The sequence below is a fragment of the Bos taurus genome, chromosome 7 (genome assembly GCF_002263795.3).
Source record: "Bos taurus isolate L1 Dominette 01449 registration number 42190680 breed Hereford chromosome 7, ARS-UCD2.0, whole genome shotgun sequence".
Lineage (NCBI taxonomy): Eukaryota > Metazoa > Chordata > Mammalia > Artiodactyla > Bovidae > Bos > Bos taurus.
Genome location: NC_037334.1, coordinates 11,544,299 through 11,568,670, shown reverse-complemented (window position 1 = coordinate 11,568,670; position 24,372 = coordinate 11,544,299). Strand labels below are relative to the sequence as shown.

Sequence of the window (24,372 nt, the reverse complement as noted above, 5' to 3'; positions counted from 1 at the left end):
GTACTGGAGTGGGGTGCCATTGCCTTCTTCGATCCTTTTCCTAGTGATTTGTAATCTCTGCCTAGAGCAAGTTCCCATCTAGCCACAGGTCTCTTCCCTCAGACTTTTCATCTCTTCCCCTGCCAACACCCCATTGTGTGAAATATTAACACACTATAACCAGTCTTGGTAAGGCTAATTCCCCACCTTGTTCTTTCTTCTTCCATTTGTGTTGGTTATCCTTGGCCTTTTGTTCCTCCATAGAAAGTAGGACACACAAATACTTTTTCCTGTTGCAAAAGTAAAAATGTGTAATGCAAACAATTTTTAAAATACAGAGTTTCAAGAAAGTTAATGTTACCCCTGTTAATATTCTGATGTTTAGCTTTATATTCTGCATATATTTTATATTTATACACACACATACAGTTTCATGTTTGTATATACACACTTTTTGTATATACATGCCATCACAACAAAAGTAAAGTCATACTTTACCTTGTTTTTATATATAGGTTTTTACCCTTAGGATTATTATGAATATATTTTCACATTATTTAGTGTTCTTCTACATTGTCATTTTGAGTGGCTGCATATGGGTGTGCATTATTCACATAACAGTTCTCTGTGCTGAAATTTTAGATTAGTGTTTCACTCTTAGAAGCCTTGTTACAGTGAACCTTCTTGTTGCAGTCTTCATGCACATGGGTGTTTCCTTAGGATCAATTCCCAGGAGAGGACTGGTTGGCTTAAAATGAGGGCTTCACTTGTGAGAAGATGGGATCACTTGGACAGAGGCAAAGGGTGGTGGAAAACAGTGGCCAGGACAGATAGAAGAGTCGTGGTTACAAGGGTTTTCATCAAGGAGAGGCCCAGAGACGTAGGAAGGGATGCAGGTGGGAGCGGGTCTTGTCATCGCAGCTTGTTGCCATGACTGAGATGTTTGAAAAGGTGAGAGGAGCAGAATAAGCCTGAGGAGGGACTTCTCTGGTGACCCTGCTGTTAAGAACCCACCTGCCAATGAACAGGACACAGGTTTAGTATCCGGTCCGGGAAGATCCCACATGCCACAGGGCAGCTAAGCCCAGGCATTGCAACTACTGAAGCCCATGTGCTCTAGAGCCCATGCTCCACAATAGGAGAAGCCACAAGAAATCCTGTGTACCGCAGCTTGAGCACAGCCCCCACTCACCGCAACTAGAGAAGGCCCATGTGCAGTAACCCATGTCCAGTACAGCCAAAAATAAGAAAGAATACTGTATCTCAGGGAACTCAAACAGGGGCTCTGTATCAACCTAGAGGGGGAAGATGGGAGGGAGGTTCAAGAGGGAGGGGACATATGTATACCTATGGCTGATTCCCTATAGCTCAAATAGTAAAGAATGGCTGCAATGCAGGAGACCAGGATTCGATCCCTGGGTCTGGGAGATCCTCTGGAGAAGGGAACGGCAATCCACTCCAGTATTCTTGCCTAGAGAATCTCATGGACAGAGAAGCCTGCAGGCTACAGTCTATGGGGTTGCAAAGAGTCAGACACGGCTGAGCGACTAACACACACATAGCTGATTCATGTTGAGGTTTGACAGAAAACAACAAAATTCTGTAAAGTGTTTAGCCTTCAATTGCCAAATAAATTTAAAAAAAAAAAGGATATTGTGGGGATAAAGGGGTAGCCTCAACCTAGCACCTCTAGACCTTCCCAAGAGTTCATGGGAGAGAGGAGGTTTTCTCAACAGCAGAGGCTCCAGTGTTTTCAGCCCTTTGGGTATCTGAGAGAATCCACCATTGCTCTGCATCAGGGCTTTCCCTCTAGCTTAACTCACATGAGTCCACTCTGGATAGTCCTCTAACATACTAGCTACGTGGGGACCATCAGGGTGTGGCACAGTTTGTGGGCATCTCTGATGTGGGGAGCCCATATAGTCAGCCCCCCTTAGTGTGATCTGATAGATAGAGTGCCTGATGAGCTATGGAATGAGGTTCGTGACATTGTACAGGAGACAGGGATCAAGACCATCCCCATGGAAAAGAAATGCAAAAAAGCAAAATGGCTGTCTGGGGAGGCCTTACAAATAGCTGTGAAAAGAAGAGAAGCGAAAAGCAAAGGAGAAAAGGAAAGATAAACATCTGAATGCAGAGTTCCAAAGAATAGCAAGAAGAGATAAGAAAGCCTTCTTCAGCGATCAATGCAAAGAAATAGAGGAAAACAACAGAATGGGAAAGACTAGAGATCTCTTCAAGAAAATCAGAGATACCAGAGGAACATTTCATGCAAAGATGGGCTCGATAAAGGACAGAAATGGTATGGACCTAATAGAAGCAGAAGATATTAAGAAGAGATAGCAAGAATACACAGAAGAACTGTACAAAAAAGATCTTCACGACCCAGATAATCACGATGGTGTGATCACTGACCTAGAGCCAGACATCCTGGAATGTGAAGTCAAGTGGGCCTTAGAAAGCATCACTACGAACAAAGCTAGTGGAGGTGATAGAATTCCAGTTGAGCTATTCCAAATCCTGAAAGATGATGCTGTGAAAGTGCTGCACTCAATATGCCAGCAAATTTGGAAAACTCAGCAGTGGCCACAGGACTGGAAAAGGTCAGTTTTCATTCCAATCCCAAAGAAAGGCAATGCCAAAGAATGCTCAAACTACCTCACAATTGCACTCATCTCACACGCTAGTAAAGTAATGCTTAAAATTCTCCAAGCCAGGCTTCAGCAATATGTGAACCGTGAACTTCCTGATGTCCAAGCTGGTTTTAGAAAAGGCAGAGGAACCAGAGATCTAATTGCCAACATCCGCTGGATCATGGAAAAAGCAAGAGAGTTCCAGAAAAACATCTATTTCTGCTTTATTGACTATGCCAAAGCCTTTGACTGTGTGGATCACAATAAACTGTGAAAAATTCTTCAAGAGATGGGAATACCAGACCACCTGATCTGCCTCTTGAGAAATTTGTATGCAGGTCAGAAAGCAACAGTTAGAACTGGACATGGGATAACAGACTGGTTCCAGATAGGAAAAGGAGTACGTCAAGGCTGTATATTGTCACCCTGTTTATTTAACTTCTATGCAGAGTACATCATGAGAAACGCTGGACTGGAAGAAACACAAGCTGGAATCAAGATTGCCGGGAGAAATATCAATAACCTCAGATATGCAGATGACACCACCCTTATGGCAGAAAGTGAAGAGGAACTCAAAAGCCTCTTGATGAAAGTGAAAGAGGAGAGTGAAAAAGTTGGCTTAAAGCTCAACATTCAGAAAACGAAGATCATGGCATCTGGTCCCATCACTTCATGGGAAATAGATGGGGAAACAGTGGAAACAGTGTCAGACTTTATTTTTCTGGGCTCCAAAATCACTGCAGATGGTGACTGCAGCCATGAAATTAAAAGACGCTTACTCCTTGGAGGGAAAGTTATGACCAACCTAGATAGCATATTAAAAAGCAGCGACATTACTTTGCCAACAAAGGTTCGTCTAGTCAAGGCTATGGTTTTTCCTGTGGTCATGTATGGATGTGAGAGTTGGACTGTGAAGAAGGCAGAGCGCCGAAGAATTGAAGCTTTTGAACTGTGGTGTTGGAGAAGACTCTTGAGAGTCCCTTGGACTGCAAGGAGATCCAACCAGTCCGTTCTAAAGGAGATCAGCCCTGGGATTTCTTTGGAAGGAATGATGCTAAAGCTGAAAGTCCAGTACTTTGGCCACCTCATGCGAAGAGTTGACTCATTGGAAAAGACTCTGATGCTGGGAGCAGTTGGGGGCAAGAGGAGAAGGGGATGACAGAGGATGAGATGGCTGGACGGCATCACTGACTCGATGGACGTGAGTCTGAGTGAACTCCGGGAGTTGGTGATGGACAGGGAGGCCTGGCGTGCTGCAATTCATGGGGTCGCAAAGAGTCGGACACGACTGAGCGACTGATCTGATCTGATCTGATCTGAGTGGGCTTGGCAGGAAGGGGGATGGTGCTGGGAAACCACAGCTGAGTGCAGACAACCCTAGATGCAGCCCCTGGGGTCAGAAGACCAAGATGGAGGCCTGGTCCAACTTTCTCTTTTTAGCCAGGTGAACGTCGGTGTGTTTCAGCTTCTGCACGTGTAAAATGGAACTAAGTAAAACCTGTCTCATTGGGTGGTTGGAAGGATTAAATTGGACAGTATACGTAAGGTATCTACAGGGTGTGGGCACTTTGAACTGCTTAGTAATCTTACTTGAGTAAGTCATTTAATTATTCTTAACTTCAGTTTCCTCATCTGATATGGGGATAATAATATATATCTTATGATAATTAAGATGAAATGTAGCAAAGAGCTTTGAAAGGAGTCTCAACTTAAGTGTTACTGTTCCTGGGCACGTGCATATGGTTGCCCCCAGTGTGGACAGGTGCCCCAGTAACAAGCCCTGAGGGTCACAGGTTGTCAGGCACAGCAGGTTTCACTGTATGTGCGGAGGAAGGAGTCGTGTGTACAGTGCTGGGCAAAAAGGTGGAAGAACTGGCCTTGTTGTAGAATTTCATCTTACGCCAGGATTAAATTTCAAAGAGCATGAGGTCAGAATCATATACAATTAAGTTTAACTATGCTTAGATCTCCCAAATTTGCTCACAGAGCATCTCTCAGTAAGTCCAGTAGAACTAGTTCCTCATCAGCATAGGATATCGTTGGGCATTAGCTAAACTGTTGAACTTAGGTTTCAGGACCTTGCTGAGCTAACATCAGCATCATACAAAACAGTGTGTGGGAGCTGAGAGCTGCTGAGGGAAGGGTTTTAACTCATCTCAGGCATCCTCTGGGTCTGATGCTCAGTTCAGCTTTATGTCTTTTAACAAATATTCACTGATCACCTACAGTGTGTCAGACACTGTGCTAAACAGTAGGAAACAGCAGTGAAAAGAAAAAGACCCTTATGCATTATATTCTTGGGCTTATCTTGTGGCTCAGTTGGTAAAGAATCCGCCTGCAATCTTCCCTGGGTTGGGAAGATCCCTGGAGAAGGGAAAGGCTACCAAGTCCAGTATTCTGGCCTGGAGAATTCCATGGACTGTATAGTCCTTGGGGTCACAAAGAGTTGGACGTGACTTGTGCATTATATTCTAGTTTGGGAGGCAGACAATAAACAAGCAAAAAAGATAGTTTGTGAGATGGGAGACAAAGCAAGACAGGGGTTGGGAAATTCTGGAGCAGCAATTGCCGTTTAAATGGAGTAGCCTGGTAAGGCCTGCTGGGAAGCTCTGATTTTCATATGCCCTGCAAGGAGAATAGGTGAACCCTAGGAACAGCCAGTGCAAAGGTCCTGAGGCAGACAGGAGAGTGCCTGCATGTTTGTGGATGGTGAGGACCCCAGTGTGACTGGAGTGGAGGGAAGGAGGAGAGCCATGGGGATGAGATCTGATGCTGGAGAGCCTTGTGGGCCATTTTGTTGTCCTGGCCCTTTTGTCTGGGCCAGGAGGAGGCCTTCTGGGCTTTAAGCCGAGGAGGGACGAAAGTATGCTTATTGAGATCACTTTGGTTTCTGTGTTGAGAAAAGCCTGAAGAGGAACAAGGGCGCTAGTTCATGGACTGTTACCATGGTCCTGGTAAGAGACAGTGGGGGCTTGAACCAAGGTAGTAAGAACTAGTTAATTGGGTATTTTAAAGTTAGAGCCACCATTGCCTCTGCTTCAGATTAGATGTGGGGTATGAAACAGCGAGTGAGTTCAAGGGAGGCTCCAAGGGTCTTATCTTGAATCTCAGGATGGACTTGCTGTTAATCAAGGTGAAGCCGGTAGGAGGAACTGGAGCAGGTGTGTGTGTGTGTATCTGTGTGTATAGCTGGGTTCAGGACACATTACATTAGGAGGAACTGGAGCAGGTGTGTGTAGCTGGGTTCAGGACACATTACATTTGAGATCTTACCAGACACCCAGGGGAAGATGTGGAGTGGTTCATCAGATGTAAATGAATCTAGAGCTCGAGATAGAAGTTCAGGCTGGAGCTCTACATTTGGAAGTCATCAGTAGAATAGATGGTACAGCTGACCTTGAGCAATGCAGGAGTTTGGGATGCTGACCCTTGGCAATCAAAAATCCATGTGTAACTTTTTTTTTTCTGACTGCACTACACAGCATGTTCCCCAACCAGGGGTTGAACCCGTGTCCCCTGCAGTGGAAACACAGAGTCTTAACCACTGGACTGCTGGGGAAGTCCCTCCATGTATAACTTTTGTCTCCCCCAGAACTTAACTACTAATAGCCTACTGTTGACTGGAAGCCTTACCAATAACATAAAGTAAATTAAAACATATTTGTATGTTATATGTATTATATCCTGTATTCTTACAGTAAAATAAGCTATAGAAAAGAAACTATTAAGAAAATCATAAGGAAGAGAAAATACATTTAAGTTTACCTTCTCTGTCTACAAGATGAATTGTCTCTCAGTATCTACATCAATGTTTTCTTATATGATACAAAAAACACTGTAGATGTTACACATATTCCTAACAGTGGACATCAAAAATGAAATTAGATAACTGAAAAAGAAATTCATTTTTATTTACAGGTATAATGTTTCACACATTGGTAATGAAGAAGCACCAATGATTGCTTTATGGGAGCCTTGTGTGGTCAGTGGCGCCATGTATGGTCTGTAAGTCCAAAAGCTTTGATAAGTTTTGACTTCAGCTTTTTATAATCGATATGTATATATTTTATGATTGTTGTTTAGTCGCTAAATCATGTCCGGCTCTTTTGTGACCCCACAACTGTAGCCCGCCAGGCTCCTCTGTCCAGGCAATTTCCCAGGCAAGAACACTCGAGTGGGTTACCATTTCCTCTTCCAGGGGATCTTCCCAACCCAGGGATCGACCCAGGGTCTCCTGCATTGGCAGATGGTTTCTTTACTACTGAGCCACCTGGAAAACCCACATTTTATAGTAGTAAATGATAAAATAGTATCTATATATATTTTATGCATTCATGACATACCTTTCTTAATTTTTTTTAGTATTTCTAGTCTATACCTGAGTTTTTACCAATTGTTGCAAATCTCCAAAAATGATTCCAATATACTTATTGAAAAAAAAATCCTCATCTGAGTGGACCTGTGTGGTGGTGTGTTGCTCAAGGGTCAACTTTATTTAAAACCATGAAATGGGATGAGATCTTCCAGGGAGTGAGTGTAGGTAAAGGTCCAAGGCTGAACCCTTGGGCCTGTCAACATTAAGAGGTCAGGAGATGAGAGGGAACCAGCATGGAGACTGGGAAGGAGTAGCTGGGGAGAGGAATGGCGGAGGGTGGTACCCCAGATGCCTGTGTTGAGGGCAGACGGGCATGGAGAGAGGTTCTTGCACTGTTTGGTCATTCCTCTCTCTCTCTGAACACTGGCTGCTATATTTGAGAAAGTGAAATACACGTGATGCCATTCCACTGTGCTGTCACGATCAAAAATGCACCACTCCAATAACATGTGGGAGTCCAGGAATGGCAGTTGGAATCATACAAGGTGCAGCGTATGGTCCCTGGGCTTAGCTCTCAACATAGCCTGTGGACAGCTGTCTGGGCCAAGAAGGGCTTGGCTGAGACACTATGTGGCACAGTGGCCTAGCCCAGAGACTGGGATGTGCATCCAGGTGCTACAGGCCTGTTTCCCCACTTGTCAAATGGAGCGCAAGCACCCTCCACCCAAAGCATTCATGAGGCTTGAGAGAAATTGCACCTGAATTGTCCAGCTAGGCCCTTGAGCCCACCAAGTGTTGTGAACACTGGCTGACTCACCAGACCTCTGCCATGGGTTCTGAACGGCAGTGCAGGCTCCTGTGTCACAGCCTCACAGGAATGCTCTGCAAAGAGCCGCTCACTCACCACACACCCCCAACCGCACCCCCCACCTCAATGAGTCATGCCACTCTTGTCATTCCAAGAAATCTTAATTTCTTTATTGATTTTTGACTCAACAATTTTTTTTAACTTTTTGTTTTTTTCTGAAACGTTCTTGTTGTTATGAGCCTTTTGTTTTGTTCTCGTTAAATGCACTCGACCCAAAATTGGTTTGGCATATCGAAAAGGAGACCAAGGAGGGACTGGGGTCATGGGAGAAGAGGGGAGGAGGCCCGAATGGACAGAGAGAAACTGAGGGTGAGAGAAGAGGAACACAGAGACTGAGACACAGGGGAAGAGGTGGAGACACTGAGAAAGGAAGGCAAGGAAAACCAAACCCCCCCCCCAAAAAAAAAAAACAAAAACCAAAAACACCAAACCCAGAGAAAAACAACAAGATTTCAAAGCAAATGAATTCAGGAGCCCAAGGAAGGGAGTAGGAGAGGAAACCAAGACCCTTCCTTCTCTACACTGTCCCAGCTGGGGTGGGGGCGTCAAGGCACCAGGTCTGGCGGGGGTGGGGGGACACCTGGGCGCTCAGGGTAGCCTCGTGCTGGACTGCGGCATGTCCAGACCTACCGACCAGGGGGCCCTGCCACACAGCTCTGAGGCCTGGGAGCCCACCTTGGGGATTCTGGCTGGAGTGGGAGCCCCGGGACCCACTGCACCCTCTCTCTCCCCTTGATTGTCGGAGACTGGAGAGAGAAAAGGACTGGGCAGGGAAGAGGAAGCGGGGCGCCTTGCTTGCCTCCAGTCCTCCGGACCTCTCCCCCCACTGCCCCCAGCTCTTCCAGACCTCTCTGCTGGTGCCAGAGGCGGCCTGACTCTATGGCCTGGCTGATGCCTGGGCCAGGCCCACCGTTCCACCTACCCTTGTCTCCCAGCAGCTCTCTAGTCCCCAGAGAGGAGTTCTGGCCTAATGAAGTTGAGGAAAGCAGTGGAGCTGCCCCATACCTTCCTCACGGAGCCACCTGGGAGAGACCATTCCCATCCTTCCTTCCCCTCCCCGCTCAGACCTGCCCATGATCTGGTGAAAGGGGTTAACCCTCCCTTCCAGAAAACAGATGGAACCCAGCCTTACCTTCTCCCCACTCCTGTCCCCCGGCATGGGACAAACCAGCTTCTTTGGTCTGGCCCCTTCTCCCCTAACTGATGGGGACCAGCCAGCCCCAGCTCCTCAGGAGAAGGGAGGGGCTTTCTAGCAGCAAAAAGGGTCCCTCCAGCCACCCCTCTGCCCCTTTCCCCAGTTCCTCCCTAGAGTCCCTCCCCCTGAACCCGAAGAAGTTCATGGCAGCAGCAGGCTGAGACCCGAAGATGTTTGAAAACTCATGGCACTTGTGAGAAAAGAGGGACAAAAGAGATGAGGGGTCAGAGCAAAGGTGGAGGGCTACCCCTGGGGAAATGGCAATGACAGGGCTGGGCTATGGCAATGGGACTACACTACCCCCGAAGAGGTAAGGGGGGAGGGTTGCTGGGAAGGCCAGGGAGACAGACTGGAGAGGGGGCAGGGAGAGGTCCTCAGGAGACACCCCAACCAGGCCCTACCAGGTACTACCTGGCTTTGACTCTCCTGCGGGAGGGTGGAGGGGAGGCAAGGCGACCTCTCAGCTTCGGCCTCCCCACCCGGTGTAAGACCATCTCACCACTCCCATTCCTTCCTTCCCAGTCCTACCTGCCTCCAGCAAACACCGCTGCCCTCATTTTCCTTCCCAACAACGTCTCTAGGCAGGAAATCAGCCCCTTCTTCCCAGGCCCTGAGTCCCAGAAGCAATATACAAGAAGCAGGAACTCAAAGGGACAGCGCAGCCATCTCGGCAGAAGCATCTTTGGGCGTGAGGGTGCCTCCCCGGGCCACGGGGAGGGGCAGGGGAGACAGGCCGAGCCCTGGGGCAGACAGTGAGGTACACGCCCCAGGAGGGCTGACTGATGCCAGGGAGAGGCGAACCAGGAGGGTCGGGGGGGGCGACAGAACCAGGTGCTGGGGGAAGGAAACGGTTCTTTGTTTCGATGTTGCTTCTAGATTTTGTTGTCTCTGGATTGTAAAAAGCTGCTCTGGTGGCCCGCCCACCCCGGCTGGGGGATGCACACATACATGGAGAAGTCCTGGCTGCCAGGGCCCAGCGGCGCAGCTCTGCTCCGGAAAAATCCCGGGCTGGCCGGGCCGCAGGCTCCCGGTGGCTTCAAGTGATGAGATTTTCTTTCTTTTTTTTTGTCTTTTTTTTTCTTTTCCATTTCATTGAAATATTTACAGCAATGGGGGAAGAGGAGGAGGAGAAAGAGAGAGGAGGGGGTAAGAGGGCCCCCTAGGGAAAGATCCAAGCCCAGGACCCACTCCCCAGGGAGCTCCAGACCCAAAATCTGCTCCCCAGATAGCCGAGCCCACAGGACTGGGAACTGCTCAAATACGGCCACCCCTGTGGGCTGGGGGCCCTGCGGGGAGTTGTGCTTCATCAGGAGTCGCCCCAAGGGAGGGGGTCATTGGGTGCACTCAGGGAGGGCTGAGGGGGCAGGCTTGCCGGGGAAAGCAGGGACGAAGAGCAGAGAGAAGGAGCTTCAGAGAAAGTTCCACCTGTAAACCACCAGCCACAACCGCCCGTTCCTCTCACCCTGGGGCTTTCTCCCCCCGAGGGCGCTCTCCCAGGCCAGTGGCCCCAGTCTCCAAGGAGGAGCAGGGAACTGGAGTGCAGAGGAACCTGTCCATCTGTCCTGCGCCCACTGCTCCATCTGGGTGCAGCCGGGAGCACTTCCGGCTGCACTTCCGGCTGCAAAGAGAGGAGCAGCTGACAGGCTTCATCCAGCAGGGCCTTTGGCCCAGGGCAAGCAGAACCCTCATTTCCCTCCAGGGAGCAGGAAGGGTAGGGGGGCGGGGGAAGTCAAGGGTGGGCTGCACCCTTCCAATGTCTCCTTCCTCACTCCCCTGGGGGCCTCTTGGCTCCTCACTGCACTTCCCCCGAATTGAGCTGGTGCACATGGCTGGTGGGAAACCCTGTCTGTGAACCCTGCACCTCGGGCCCCCACAGCGCAGCCCCCAAGGGGCCTGGAGGGCCCACGGCCAAGGGGCGCCTGGAGAGAGTGGCCCATCGGCCACGGTCTCCATCCGTCTCCCTCTCCCACGAGCCCCGCCCAGGGGCCCCTCCCTGGCCCGGGCCACCAGCCCCCGGTCCGTGAGGTCCCTCAGAGACTGGTAACCAGTTGCATCTGCCCATCCCCGTCGGGCCCTGGCCCTTCAAGGCCCGGGGCCGCCAGGTAGCCCTCGTGGCTGGGCCGCCGGACCTGGTAGTAGCCCTGCAGGGGGTTCCGGGCCACCAGGGCTGGCGGGCGCGAGGTGTAGTAGATTTCGGGGGGGCCAGGGGGTGCGGGTGGGGGTGGGGGCAGGGCCTCACTGGGCCCCTCGGGGCTGCTGTCCGGGTAGGAGGGCGAGTCCCGCAGGTTGGCCCCGCTGGCGTAGAGGGAGTCCCGGCCTGGAGGCGAGGAGAGGGGCCGGCTGGTGGCTCCATCCTCCGCCGTGCAGCTCTCCGACTCGTCCAGATCGCTCTGGTACAGCACCGACTGGGCCCGGGGCAGCAGCAGTGGCTCCTCCAGGGCCTTGTAGAGAAGTTCGATCTCTGCCCGGTCAGCCCCGGGCCCGCCAGCCTCTTCCTCCCCGCTGCCCCCTGGCACTGGAGGCACAGGGGGCTCCGGCGGTGGAGGACCCTTGGCTCCGCTGCTGCCCCCGCGCAGGTTGTTGTGCACCAGCTCCGAGATGATCATCTTCTCGAAGGCAGCGGCGTCGGCCAGGTTCCGGCCTCGAGGGGGCTCAGGGGCCCCGTCCCCAGGAGGGAAATCCCCGCTTCGCAAGGAGTAGCTGTTGTTGAAGTTGCCGTTGAGGGGTAGCGTGTCCATGCCGCAGGCTTCCCGGCCTCCCAAGGGGTGCTCTGCAGGCAGAAGGGAGCAGCTCAGGAGGAGAGCTGGGCAGTGGAAGGGATGTGGGCCACATGGGAGGTGGGTGTCTGCCTTCACCTGGCTTTCCCTGGGTTCACCTTGTCCCTGGGGTCTGGGGTCTTCTATTCCCTCTCTTCCTCACTGGCAGTGGGGAACCAGCTCAGCAGACGGTTAGTGGGGGTGGGGACCAATTTCCCCAGGGTCCCCTCCCATCTGGGGGCTTGGAGTCTCAGCAGTATGAGGAGCCTGGGTGGCCAGGTCCCTTTCCCGTGATCTCCATCACCATGACTCCCCACCTAATGCAACATCATCCAGCCGGCTGCCAAGCCAGAGACTCCTGTCTGTGTGTGGGGGGCACCCCAGTTCTCTCTAAGGTGTGGTCACCTGAGGGGGCCGCTGTCGCATTCCCCTCTTGTCCCCACCCTTGGAAACATCAACAGGAAACAGTCACACTTACTGGGTTCCCGGTAGCTCCCTGCAGGTGCCGGCCAGGAGGGAAGAGAGAGAAGGTGAGAGCAGGCTCAGAATGCTGGGTCTAGGCTCCGACCAGTTCAGGAGGCACGAGGGTGCCCCCCGTAGAGACTCTCCCCACCCCGAGACCTGGCACCCTCTCTGGCACCAGCGTGCCCTCACCTGGGGAGTTGAAGACTGGGGGCGAGGAGGGGTTGAAGCCCACTGACTCAGCAATGAGGGTGTTGTAGGGGCTGGTGCCCCCACGGGGCTGCAGCACAGGGTTGGTCAGCAGGTGGTTCCCCATGGTACCTGCCCAGGAGGGAGGATGTCACGAGGCAGCTGGGAGAACCTCAAAGGGAGCGCAGGCGGGGCTCAGGAGTGCCCCCTCACCTCGGTTCAGGGTAGGGGTGCTGTTGATGTCGCCCGCCATGAAGGAGGATTCCGTCTGCTTCCTCACGGTGTCGTTCCACATCCTCCGGATTCGGCTCTGGGGACGTAACCCAGACATGAGGGCTCTCGGGCCGCCCATTCTCCCCATGCCCGATGGGTACCACCAGGGACTGGGCGGAGAAGTGCCCTGCGCCTGGGGCGCTGGGTCCGGCCCTCAGCCCGGGGCGCGGATCCTGCCTGTACCTGGGTCCCTGTGTAGTAGCGGGCATTGCTCCGCATGGCTGAGGTCTTGAGTGAGCCGTGCGCACCCCCGGGTGGGGAGCGGATGCAGCAGTAGGAGTGCCGCAGGCACTTGCTGTACTCCTTATGCACCTGCGGGTGGGCAAGGAGGGCAGGCAGTTGGCAGACCCGAGACCAAGCTGCTGGTGGGCACCAGAAACCCTGCCATCCCCTCCTGCCTCCAGCGGTCAGCCCAGCAGGCTCTCTTCTCACTCAGGCCCATCTTCCTTTCTCCACCTTCACCATTAAGTTCTCATCTGTTCATTTGCTCAGCAGACCTTCAGGGAGCATCTTCTATGTGCCAAGTGTGGTTTAGGCCCCAAGGACAGATGCAAATCAGAAACAGAGCCCTCCTTCTCAGAGCTGGTATCTTCCAGCAGACAGAGACTGAACACATCTACAGCAGCAGTGCGTTATGTGGGCTGTCTGCCCAGAGAACCATGGCCGGGGGTTAGGCAGGGCTGGTGGCGGGAGTGGGTGGTGATTTCCAATAGACGGGGGAGCGGGGGGACTCACTAAGGAGACGTTTGGCAAAGACTTGAAAGCAACAAGGCAGTGGGCCCCGCAGAGATCTGGGGAGGGGTAGGGGACAAGCCCCGAGGAAGGCCCATGCCTGAGTGTCTGCAGACAGAAGACAGAGCGTGGCTGGAGGAACGGGGAGAAAAGGGGGGCCCAGGGCGGACCCCGCGGGCCGGTGGGGGAGCCCTGTAAGGATGCCACTGTCACTGTGCGTCCAGTGTGGACCTGTCATCAGAACGGGAACACAGCTGACCTTGCAGCCAAGACCAGTGACCCCTGCCTTCTTCACTCCCTGTGCAGCCATCACCCACCTTACTGTCCTCTGAGACCAACAACGGCCTGACTGGGGCTCCCCACTGCCTTCAAGACGAAGTCTAACACTCCTTGGCTCCGTTTCCCTGGCTTCCGTCTTGAGTCTACAGCCTGTACACTCTTCTCTACATTCCTCTGCTTCTGTTACCTCTTTATTTTTAAGATTCAGACTTTAACACCCTTTATTTAAAAAGGAAACTTCCTGTCACCACAAAACTCATGGTTTACCCCGCGACTATTAAAGTAGGAAATGTTCTGTCTGGGTGGCACCCGGAGCTGTATTCCTCCACACGCTTGATCTACACCCCAAGCCATGTCCCTGCCCTGAGCTCTTCCCACTCCCCACATCTGTCTTGCTTTCTCATTCCTCTGGGCTCCTGTGTCTTGCTCTCTTCCAGAACCCTCCTCACCACGGGCTAGAATCTGCCTGAGCCTGTGCTTCCCTCCAGGCAGACACAGGTCCCGCTGCAGAAGACAGGCCCCTGGCCCTCTTCCCCAGAACTCACCTTCTTCTGTAAGGCGCAGTGAAAGACAAAGATGAAGACCCCCTGGAAGGCGTTGAAGGTGGTGAAGAGATAGGCCATGACCACGGACTCCTTGTTGATAAAGAGGAGGCCGAAAGCCCACGTGAGGCCCAGCAGGAAGAGCAGCGCAATGGCTCCCAGGGCCCAGGATCTGGGGGGGTGGTGGGGAGGAGACAGGACGTCAGAGTCCCCGCCGTCAGGGACACCACCCCCAGGGCCCTGCTGCATGTCCCTATTTCAGCAAGTCTGGGCAGTGCCCTGGGGTGAGCGGGCCTGCCCAGCGACACTCATCAGCCCAGCTAGGCCTGGGGGGCATGTGGAGGTCGGGGGGTCAGAGTTCTCTGAATAGCCAGTCATTCTCCTGTATCCTTCATCCTCTTGGCTACACTTCCAAACCTTTAATCTATCTTTTGCTGCCTATGTGTCTTTAAGTTACCCTAAAATGGACTCGCGTATTTTTTTCGGCCACCTTGCACAGCTTGCGGGATCTTTAGTTCCTCAGCCAGGGACTGAACCCACACCCTTGGCAGTGAAAGCACCGAATCCTGACCACCAGACCTCCAGGGGACTCGCTGTGCTTGCTTTGTGAACTCTCTCACCCTAAGCGGTGATGTGCTTGAAACCTTCATTGGATGTGCTAACACCGTGTTGTCTAATACTCGTTAAACAGACACACAAAGAACATAGTAAAACACCACCTTCGTCCTTAAAAAGCAACACAAGAGGTGAGAACACCACCTTTCGGGAAAGCCTGGGAGAGGCTGGGCTCAGCTCAGAGGTGCCAGGGCAGAGGTGCAGGGAGGGGTGCTCACTTAATGTTGTCGAGGCGACTGGAGTCAGGCTTGAGCACGGATGAGCTCCGGACCATCTTGTGCAGAGTCACCATGAGGAACACCAGGTTCACCTGCGGGCGGGTGAGGGGAGGGCTGGCCCGAGGCCCCTCTGCCTCCAGGCAGCGGCTTCTGACCAAATCCCAGCTGCCACCCCCGCCTCAGGGTCCCCTCTGCTGGTATGTGTGCTCGGCCGCGTCCAACTTTTTTGCAGCCCCATGGACTATACCCCCCGGGCTCCTCTATCCATGGGATTTCCCAAGAAAGAATACTGTAGTGGGTTGCCATTTCCTGCCCCTAGGTGCCTGTTAATGTGGCTCTCGGGGCTGGGGGGACAGGGCTCGGGGGCCTGACATAGAGCAGGAGCTCACACCACAGCTCCTAGACAGACCGACCTCAGTGCTGGAGCTTTACAGACACAAGCTGCTCTTTTTTGCCTCAGTTGGCTGCTCAGTTTTCAAGGGCTTGGGGAAAATGGGGGTCTGGGGGTCAGAGCTGGTCTGGATGAAGGACAGACTCAATGCTAGGGATACTGCCTTCCAACTCACCACAATAACAAAGGAGACGGGCCCAATGAAGCTCCAGATGAAGTAATTGTCCACTCGGAGCCAACACCTGTAAAGGAAGCAGGGCCGGGAAGAGAGATGTGGCGGTGCAGGGGAAGAGAAGTGAGGGGGGCAGGGGAGAGGGGGTGCGCTCTTCCCTCCCTCTGACCCCCAGGGCCCAGGGACTCTAATGGCTCAGGCCCCAGAGCTCAGGAGAAGGGAGGCCAGTGCCCTGAGGGTCCTGGCTCAAGGGAAGCTGCTGAGCAGGGAACCACAAGGAGGAGAGACTAGGTGGAGGGGGCACTCACGCCTTCTCGGTGCCATAGCTGCGGTAGTCGATGGCGGCCGCAATGCCCACCACCAGGGCAGGGAAGCAGTACCCGCCCAGGTAGTAGTACTTGGTGCGGGAGTACTCGCTCTCAAACACCTCCACCAGCAGCAGGTAGAGATGCACACCCTCCAGGCACAGCCAGGAGAAGGCGGCCAGGAAGAAATAGTGCAGCAAGCCCGCGAAGATGGGGCAGGCGATCTGGGGACAGGGGTGGGGAAGCAACGCAGGTAAGGAGCTGCCCTGGCCGCCGACCTGCCAGTGGGCATCACAATCTCCTCCCCGCCCCTTCCGCTCCTGCCCCAGAGTCCCGCCCACCTCATACTGAGTCTTGTCTATCCCGACAAGGAAGAGCAGCTCCGCCAAGAAGAGGTTGATGCAGAGGTTCTTGTGGATGGTGTTCCGGTCGGTCTGTAGCCCCCGCAGGAAGCAGAAGGTGGAGATACAGATGGCCAGGCAGACCAGGGAGATGACGATGCCCACCCAAGTGATGACCGACAGCAGCAGCTCATTGATGCGGCCCTGGTACTGGGGAAGGAGCAGGGGGCATGCTGAGCCTTGCACACACACATGGGCCAGGCCCGGGGCCACGAGCTGCAGCCCACTGGGCCTTCTGCCACCTACCTGGCCTTCTGCCCCACCCCAGTCTACTAGCCAGGCCCCCACCCCTCTACAGGTGGCACGCTCACTTCCCATGCTCTGGCAGGCTTGTGGAGACATGACAAAGGTTGACACCAACTTGCTTCTCCAGCGGGCCTTGGGAAAAGGTGGAACTCGGACTAGGGAGAGCCAGACATGTGGCCTCCTGCCCTGGGCAAGACTCAGGGCCCCCCATGCCCATGAAGGTGGCCTTCCCTGGCACCACCCAAGAGGCCATGCAAGGCTGAGCCAGGAAGCAGGCCCGCCAGGAGGGGTGGGGCGCCGGTCAGCTTACGATCTCGCGATGCGCCATGAGCACAGCAAAGTTGGTGAGGTGGCTGCAGGCACATGTGGTATGGGTCTTATTGGACTCCACCAGGCGGCAGCCCTGGGTTGACCAGTAGCCCAGCATGGAGCGCTCTGAGTAGTTCCAGAAGGAGCAGTTAGCGTTGAAGTGGTTCTTGGCCTGTTGTGGGGTGGAGGCCAGGGAGTCAGAGCTGGGAGTCCAGCCCCAGCCCCAACACCCCACCATGGGGACAAGCAGGAGACATGCCTGGGGCTTCCAGCTCCAGGTCACAGCCTGAGATCTCCGGGGACAGATGGCCCGAGATGCTAAGGTGGGGGCTGGGAGGCTGCTTCTCCAGGGAGGGGTTGTAACTTGCTCTCGGGGTGGGTGAACACACAGTGCGGGGTATGGATCTGCAGCCTGGGAAAGCGGAGGGTGCTGGGACACTCACGGAAGGAGTGGACATCTCAGCTCACCTCCAGGTGGGCCACAGTGAAGATGACAGGGTCCATCAGGAAGACTCGGCTGGACTCCTTGTTGATGGACGCTGCGATGACCTGCGAGTTCACCACCAGGGAGGCGCCCCCTGGGCCCCCCGAGCCTGCTTCACCCGCCAGCTTCACCGTGGCGTTCTCGGTGGACAGGAAGAGGCCCAGGTTGTTGTAGAGAATGAAGACAACCTTGACCACTCCTAGGTAGGACAGGCCCAGCAGGCGTGTGTCAGCCCCTGGCTGGTGCCGCCCTCCAGTAACACTGGCTGCTGGGATCTTTGAAGTCAGGCTGCCGCCCAGGCAAGGGGGCTCTAGGAGCCCTTCCGTGGGACCGCTGCTCAGTTGCAGGCAGTTCCCAATGGCAGGGTAGTGATCCAGGACACACCTCACCCACCTCTCACTTTCTGTGTGACCTTGAGCAATTCCCTAACCTCTCCGGGCCTTAAATCTCAAATGGCACAACCTGCCCTAAACTCTGAGGATCATGCTGCTATCGCACAGGAGTGAGCCCTCCAAACTGTCTGAGGTTCTGTGGGGCTTTCTGGGGTCCCCCTGAATCCCTTGAAAAGTTACACTAGCTTGCATGAAGGACACCTCTGTGTGTTGCTATGGGCTCCAACCTCTCATCAGAGTCTTCAGCCTGATCAGAGTTAAGAACTTCCCCATGAGAAGAGCTGGGGTACCGGCTCAGGGTTCAGACACTGACCGTTGCGGCTGTTCTGCTTGATGGTGTTGGCAGACAGCTGGATTGAGTTCTCGCTCGGGTACTCCTGGGGGAACACCAGCTCCTGCACTTGGCCCTCAGTGTTCAGGACTGTGACCTCGAGGACTGTGGGGACGGGGTGGCAGGGCACACAAGGTTGGGGTCTGTCCACAGTCCAGAGGCTCAGGCAAGGTTGAGGGCCAGGGTAGCCCTGGGTTGTCCAGGAGGAACAGGGACCCCCCCACCCTGTTCAAGTTCTGCACCCCGACTTGCCCCCCGACCTGACAGCAGCACTCACCCACGTTCTGCTTGGCGGCCAGGAAGCGGGCCGGCTCCCTGACATTGTCTGCCAGTAGGAAGGCGCCCTCTTCCAGGACGTCTAGCAGCATGGTGGCCGTGTGCGCCTGCTCGGTGGCGTTCATGTCTTTCCAGGACTCGAGGGCCTCCGGCCGCAGCAGGTTGTCCACTGTCTCCACCACAGCCTGCAAGTGTGGCGGGGCAACGCTGCGACTCCCGCTCTGTCCCTCAGTCCCTCCAGCTGGGCTCCGCACCCCCTTCTCGGAACCTCTATCTCCTGGTGCCTCCTGGGGCCAGCCCCACTCACTCAGGAGACAGGAGCTCCTGGGCCTCACCTTGATGTAGTCCTTGCAAGTTCTCTCCCGCTTGTGCATCTGGGGAAAGAAGGAGGTGGGGTGAAGGCTGGTCTCCCAGCCCCTCTCCTTGAACCCTGACACTCACGTCTGGGCACCAGAGAGATTCCTCTTCTGTCTCTGCCACTGACCTGGGGCTAGCCCACGAGCAAGAGCCATTGCTAAGGGAGCCCCCACACCCCCAGGACCATCCAGGAGGGAGTCCCTGCCGGCCTGGGCTCTGTCTTGCCTTCTCCTCTCCTGGCCGTGGATGGCCGCCTGGCTTTGCAGTGCCAGGCTGGGTGTCTCCCAAGTTCCTAGGGCGGTGCCCCTGCCCCACGGCCCCCGCCGCCGGGCCCACCTTGTTGTAGTTCTTGCCGGCCGACTCGCGCTCAATGGGCCGCAGCGCCTGCAGCTGGGCATCCAGAATGTCCAGCAATTGCTCCATCAGCTTCACAGAGGAGGACACATCACCCGCATAGATGGAGCCCCGGGTGTGGCGGGCCAGCTCGCTGGCAATGTTGGCTGCGTTCTCCCCACTCTTGATCTGCAGGAGGGAGGAGGGGGAGCCCCCGGTCTCGTCAGGGACCATCCTGCTTCTCTCTCCACACACCCAGCCTGCTCAGCCCCTCTCATCCCTCTCTGCGGTCCCTTCTCCCTGCCTGCCCTGGCCCTCCCCATCTGTCTGTCCCCTCTGGAGACTAGGGGTGGACCCCAGCCTGTCTCCCCAGGAGTTCCGCCGCCCCCCGCTGTGCCCTGTGCCTGGGCACCCAGGGCCAGCAGGGTAAGCATGTGTGCCTATCTGGGGGTGGGGTGGCTGCTGGTACCTTCTGGGCCACCTGGTTGACCCAGGGGGAGGTGCAGTTGCTGAGGTCAGGGCCCCGGGGATTCCAGAGCCCCAGGGCTGGTAGACACTGGAAGGAGGCAATTCCTGTAGGGACAGACACACAGGAACAGAGAAGGGAGCCACGGGGAGGGAGAGGGGAATGGGCCAGAGCAGGAAAAAGGAGATGGCAGAGAGAGGGGGACGAGCAGGTGAGGGAAGAGGTGAGGGGGCACGGAAGACCAGACATGAAACAGGCCAGACAGTCAAAGAGAGGTGTCACTCTGAAATGACATGAACCGCCCACTTCCCCTAAACCCTCCCTCTCGGCTCCTCTTCCAGCTTGGCCTACCACAGTCAGAGCCTTCCGGTCAAGCCTACCTTGGAAGCCCCACCACGCCTCTCGCAAAGCCTCTCTGACCCTTCCCTCGGATCCCTGGAGCCTGTGGTCCCGGCCCTGCCTTCTCTGGTGCGTCAGCTGCTGTGTCCTGACCCCCAGCTGCTCCTGGGCCTGTGTCCATTTCGGTCCGAGGCCAGGACTCAGGTTAACTCCCAGGGGCTCCCTGCAGGGTCCATCCAGGGCTTTGCATGGCAGGTGCTTAGAATTGCAGGAGGGGACAGGGGTGGAGCAAGGGGCACTAACTGAGCTGTGACTGTGCCCTGGGGACACAGCTGCAGACATGAAGCATGACCCTTGCATACAGCCCACTTTGGCAGGGAAGGTGGACAGGTAAGTGCATCCAAGCTGAGTTAGGGGCATGTCCCCTGTCCCTTTCCTGGCCAGGCCAGCAGTGGTCATTCCCCAAGCCAGCTGCAGCAAAGGTCACCTAGGCTCGGCACTCACCTCGAGTCCCCTTGGGGCAGGGCCTCTCCACCAGCATGCCCTGCTGGGTGGCCGGCCATTGGACCCGCCGCACCTCTCGAGGTTCACAAAAGAGTTCTGGGGACACGTGCAGATTGGGGGCAGGGGGCCGCCGGGTGCTGGGGGCCGGGGCAGTGGCTGGAGGTAGGTCAGGTCCCAGCTGGTTGATGGCACCCACGGGGTGCGTGGTGAGGGGTGCTCGGCGGAGCGGGGTGGTGGCTGCTGGCGAGGCTGTGCTCGTCAGGGGTGTGGGCCGGGCTGTGGTGGTTGTGCTGAGGGGTGGGGAAGTGGCTGGGCCTGAAAGGGAGAGGGGACACAAGATGCGGTTACCCCCAGGGTTGGTCTCCCACTAGGTCTGAGAGATCTCCCCTAGCCCCTCTCTGCCCAGAGGCCCCATGCACCCCTGGGACTATACAGCATCAGAAGGTGGCAGAAATCCACTCATTTGTCCTCTGAGGTCTGAGAGCAACTGCAGAGGACAAGCCAGGAAGGCAGTGTTGCAGGCTCCCACCCTCATGCTCCTCTTACTCTGGGCTCTCTGGCCTGGCCACGTCCCTTCCCTCTGGGGACCTCAGTTCCCCCTTTTTTATTCGAGGGGACTCTTCTTGAGCTGTGGGGCTGCACAGAGCTGGTTTAGGGTGGCTGAGGGGTTAGAATGAGACTGCCGAGAGGTTCCCAATCCTAGTCAATATCAGCAGTTCAGCTTTGCTGTTTTACTGGTACTCCCACCCAAGACTGGGGTTGAAGGGGTTCCAGGGCTCAAAACGGCCTTAGGAGAGTGCAGCTTGGCTAAAAGCCCAGAGTCCTTGGTCTAGTTTCTCAAATAAGCAAGCTAGCTAATCTCACATCCACCCAGTGCTTGTGTATATGAAAATCGCTCAGTTGTGTCCAGCTCTCTGAGACCCCCATGGACTGTAGCCTGCCAGGCTCCTCTGTTCATGGAATTCTCCAGGCCAGGATATTGGAGTGGGTAACCATTCCCTTCTCCAGGGGACCTTCCTGACCCAGGGATCGAACCCAGGTCTCCCACATTGCAGGCGGATTCTTTACCATCTGAGCCAGCAGGGAAGCCCACCCAGTGCTTGGGTTTCCTCATCTGTAAATGAGGCAACAGTAAGCCCTGGCTCTCAGACTGCAAGGATCAGAGGAGTTAATTGGAAAGTGCTGAAAACAGCCTGTCCCGTTGCTACCTCTGTGACCTCCAGGGTTCCCTTGAACGCACCTCCAGGTCCTCTAGGAGCTCAGAGTGCACCCCCCTCCGCTTGAGACCCAGGGGCAGGGGCTGTTGGGGAGTGAACTCGAGCTGTCCTCACCCGCACTAGGGTCGGGCGGCCCAAACTCCAGGCTATAGCGCACCACAAAGTAGTTGTTCCAGACATAGAGCTGGTTGTCGCGAGGGTTATAGTCGACAGAGGAGACGAACTGGTAGGGGTTGGGAAAGGCCAGGCTCACAGGCTCCTCACGGTTGGCGTTGGTGTTGAAGGCGTAGTCCACGCGGTTGCCGGCTGCCTCGCTGTCGTCGTCCACGTACACGGAGCGCAGCACGTACAGGACGCCGCACACCATGAAGGCGTTGGACGCGGAGCGCTTGTCGTAGCCGGTCTCCCACGTGCCCTCGAAGCGCAGCGTGTAGGGGTTGAGTTGGCTCACCACCAGCCGCCCGTTGTTGCCCTCAGTAGCATAGATGACCCACAGCCCGTTCTCATCCACTGCCAGGTCGATGTCGGTCTTGCCCCCCCAGCGGTAGGGCGAGGTGTCGTGGTAATTGGCTGTGTTGATGACCGTCTCCCCGCTCTTGATGCGCGTGCGCAAGTCGTACTTGACGATGTTGCGCGTGCGCTCCTTGTTGTAGAAGACGGCGCCGTCGTAGACCACGAAGCCCGTGCCGTCTACGCGGTTGGGCAGGCGATAGGTGGTGGTGTGGCGCGCTGCCACGTAGTCCTCCCACGAGGCGTACTCGGTCAGCGTGTCCGTGCGGTAGGGGATCCACGGCATGACGTAGATGCGGTCACCTGCCTGCAGCGGGTCCTTGCACCATGCACCAGACTGGTGCTCCGACTCGTGGGTTGAGGTGGGCTCCAGCACCTTCTGCAGGGTCCCTGGGCACACGAAGACTGGGTCGGGCGGGGAGGGGCAGGGAGGACACAGGGAGAGGAGGAGGAGCGGGGGGCGGGGTGGGGGGGACGGGGGTGGCAAGGGAGAGGGAGAGAGAGAGGCGAGTTGGTCACGTGGCCAGCGGGGGGAGCCAGGCTGTCCCCTCCTGCTGCTGCAGTCACGGTTGCTTGGTAGGGCTGGTGATGGGAAGGGGGTTTCTGGGCTGGGACCCCTGCCCTGCCCAGCTGCCCCTCTCCCTGGAGATGTCAACCCTGGAGGCCATTAAGAGCAGGGTTAGTGGTGAGGGAGTAGGGAGGAGGTGCCCCTCTTTCCTTCCCTGGCTGCTAGAGACCCCACAGGCTGGGGATAAGGGGTTTGGCAAGAGCCATCCGAGAGTCAGTCTCATGTGCCTTTAGTGGGGGATGGAGAGATTTCCTCATTGGAGCCACTGGTGGCTTTGAGGTGCCAGGGACTCAGGGCCCTGTCCCTTTGCCATCATTTGCGCCCCTATGGAAGAGCTAGGGTCAAGGGTCCCATCTTTCACCAACCACACCAGGACACAGATATATATATATATATATATATATATATATATATATATATACGTTTTTTTAAAAAAACTCCATTTTCTTCCTCCTGCAAAAACTGCAAGGTAGAGTGATGTTTCCGTACCCACTGTGGGTGGGTGTCAGGAGCGCACTCCTATTCCAGGGTGAGAGAGGCACCCAAGGTTCCTGACGCAGCCTGTGACAACCCCCCACCCAGCACCCAGGAAATCAGGAGCTGGGGAAGAGTTTTCGGAAAAGTCCAGCCCCTCCTGAGGGGTGCCCAGCCCTGCCCCCAGCCGGCAGGGTCTCTCATGGGGTTTATCGAGCAGCAGACACTGATACTGGTGCACAGGGGTGGTGGGGCGAGGGCAGAGAGGGAGGGGACTCCTGGGAGAGTTGGGTAGTGGGGAGGAGAGCTGTGTGGAGGGAAGAGAGACAAGTGGTGGTGTGGGGGCGCTCGGCGAGGTCCTGGCTCCAAGGGAGGCACGCCGGAGAGCACCTGGGAAGAAAGAGTTAGTGCTGGCGAGGAGAGAGGGGGGTGAGCAGAGAATTCACTCCAAGGCCCAGGCCCGACTGAGGGTCCCTTGGGGGGGCAGTCCCAGGTCCAGCTCAGAGGGGGCCAGGGAGGGAACCAGGTGCTAGGATAAAGACCCAGCCCGCCCCCGACAGGCCCCCCACCTCCCCTTCCCCGACCCGATTTACCTGCAACCATCCCCGGCTCGGGAGGAGGGACCAAGGCAGCGCTGATGTCAGAAAGGTGGGGGGCCCCGCCCCACCCCCCCATTCCCTGAAAAGGAGGAAAACCTCAACTGCATCTCGTTGGCCACCAACGGCCTGCCCACCCTTGCCCAGTCACGACCCAGCGCCACCGACTCCTGGACTCCCCCTACTGGCCCGGTGGCAGTCTGGGCTTGCACAAACAGTGTGGCCAGGCTCCCCTCCTTCTCCCACAGTGGCGAGGTCCCTCCAACCAGGATGGCTGGGGGCCTCCCTCTCGGCGCCGCCCGACTAGCAGAACCTGAGGACCGGCCGGGGTGAGAGTTTGTAGTGAATTCTCTGCTCCTGCTTGGCCTGTCACCAAAGCAGCCGGCCCGAGGGGACAAGAGAGGGCTGGGACTTGGTGCTGGCTTGGGGAGGGGCGTGGCCCCAGTGGCTAGAGGGCCTTGGCCAGGAACCATTCCTCATTCCAATTCCAGCCCCATTCTTCAGCAGGGTTAGGTGGGTGGCTGGGGATTCCAGCCCGCCCGCCACAGTGTCAGGGACTTTCTGATCCAGGGGTCTTGGGTCACAAAGCAGCCAGGTGCATGCCCTGCTTTAGGAAGGGGAGGGAAGCCTGGGGCTCTAGCGCTG

General features: G+C 55.7%; 1 protein-coding gene across 4 annotated transcripts in view; it reads right to left on the bottom strand.

The window, feature by feature from the left end:
* Positions 1-7,883: 7,883 nt before the first annotated feature.
* Positions 7,884-24,372, bottom strand: part of ADGRL1 (adhesion G protein-coupled receptor L1) — a 50,736-nt gene continuing 34,247 nt past the window's right edge. For 2 of the 4 annotated variants that reach the window (XM_059888482.1, XM_005208626.5), the window contains 19 exons: positions 21,694-22,494; positions 20,363-20,677; positions 19,523-19,626; positions 19,057-19,242; positions 18,699-18,737; positions 18,365-18,548; positions 18,070-18,192; positions 17,349-17,563; positions 16,882-17,052; positions 16,266-16,475; positions 15,928-16,148; positions 15,623-15,689; positions 15,057-15,148; positions 14,227-14,395; positions 12,854-12,982; positions 12,611-12,707; positions 12,401-12,529; positions 12,225-12,242; positions 7,884-11,760 (listed from right to left, as the gene is read on the bottom strand). In XM_059888482.1, the coding sequence (XP_059744465.1) occupies positions 11,021-11,760; positions 12,225-12,242; positions 12,401-12,529; positions 12,611-12,707; positions 12,854-12,982; positions 14,227-14,395; positions 15,057-15,148; positions 15,623-15,689; positions 15,928-16,148; positions 16,266-16,475; positions 16,882-17,052; positions 17,349-17,563; positions 18,070-18,192; positions 18,365-18,548; positions 18,699-18,737; positions 19,057-19,242; positions 19,523-19,626; positions 20,363-20,677; positions 21,694-22,494 (4,010 nt within the window). In that variant the 3' untranslated portion in view covers positions 7,884-11,020. 4 annotated transcript variants of the gene reach the window in all.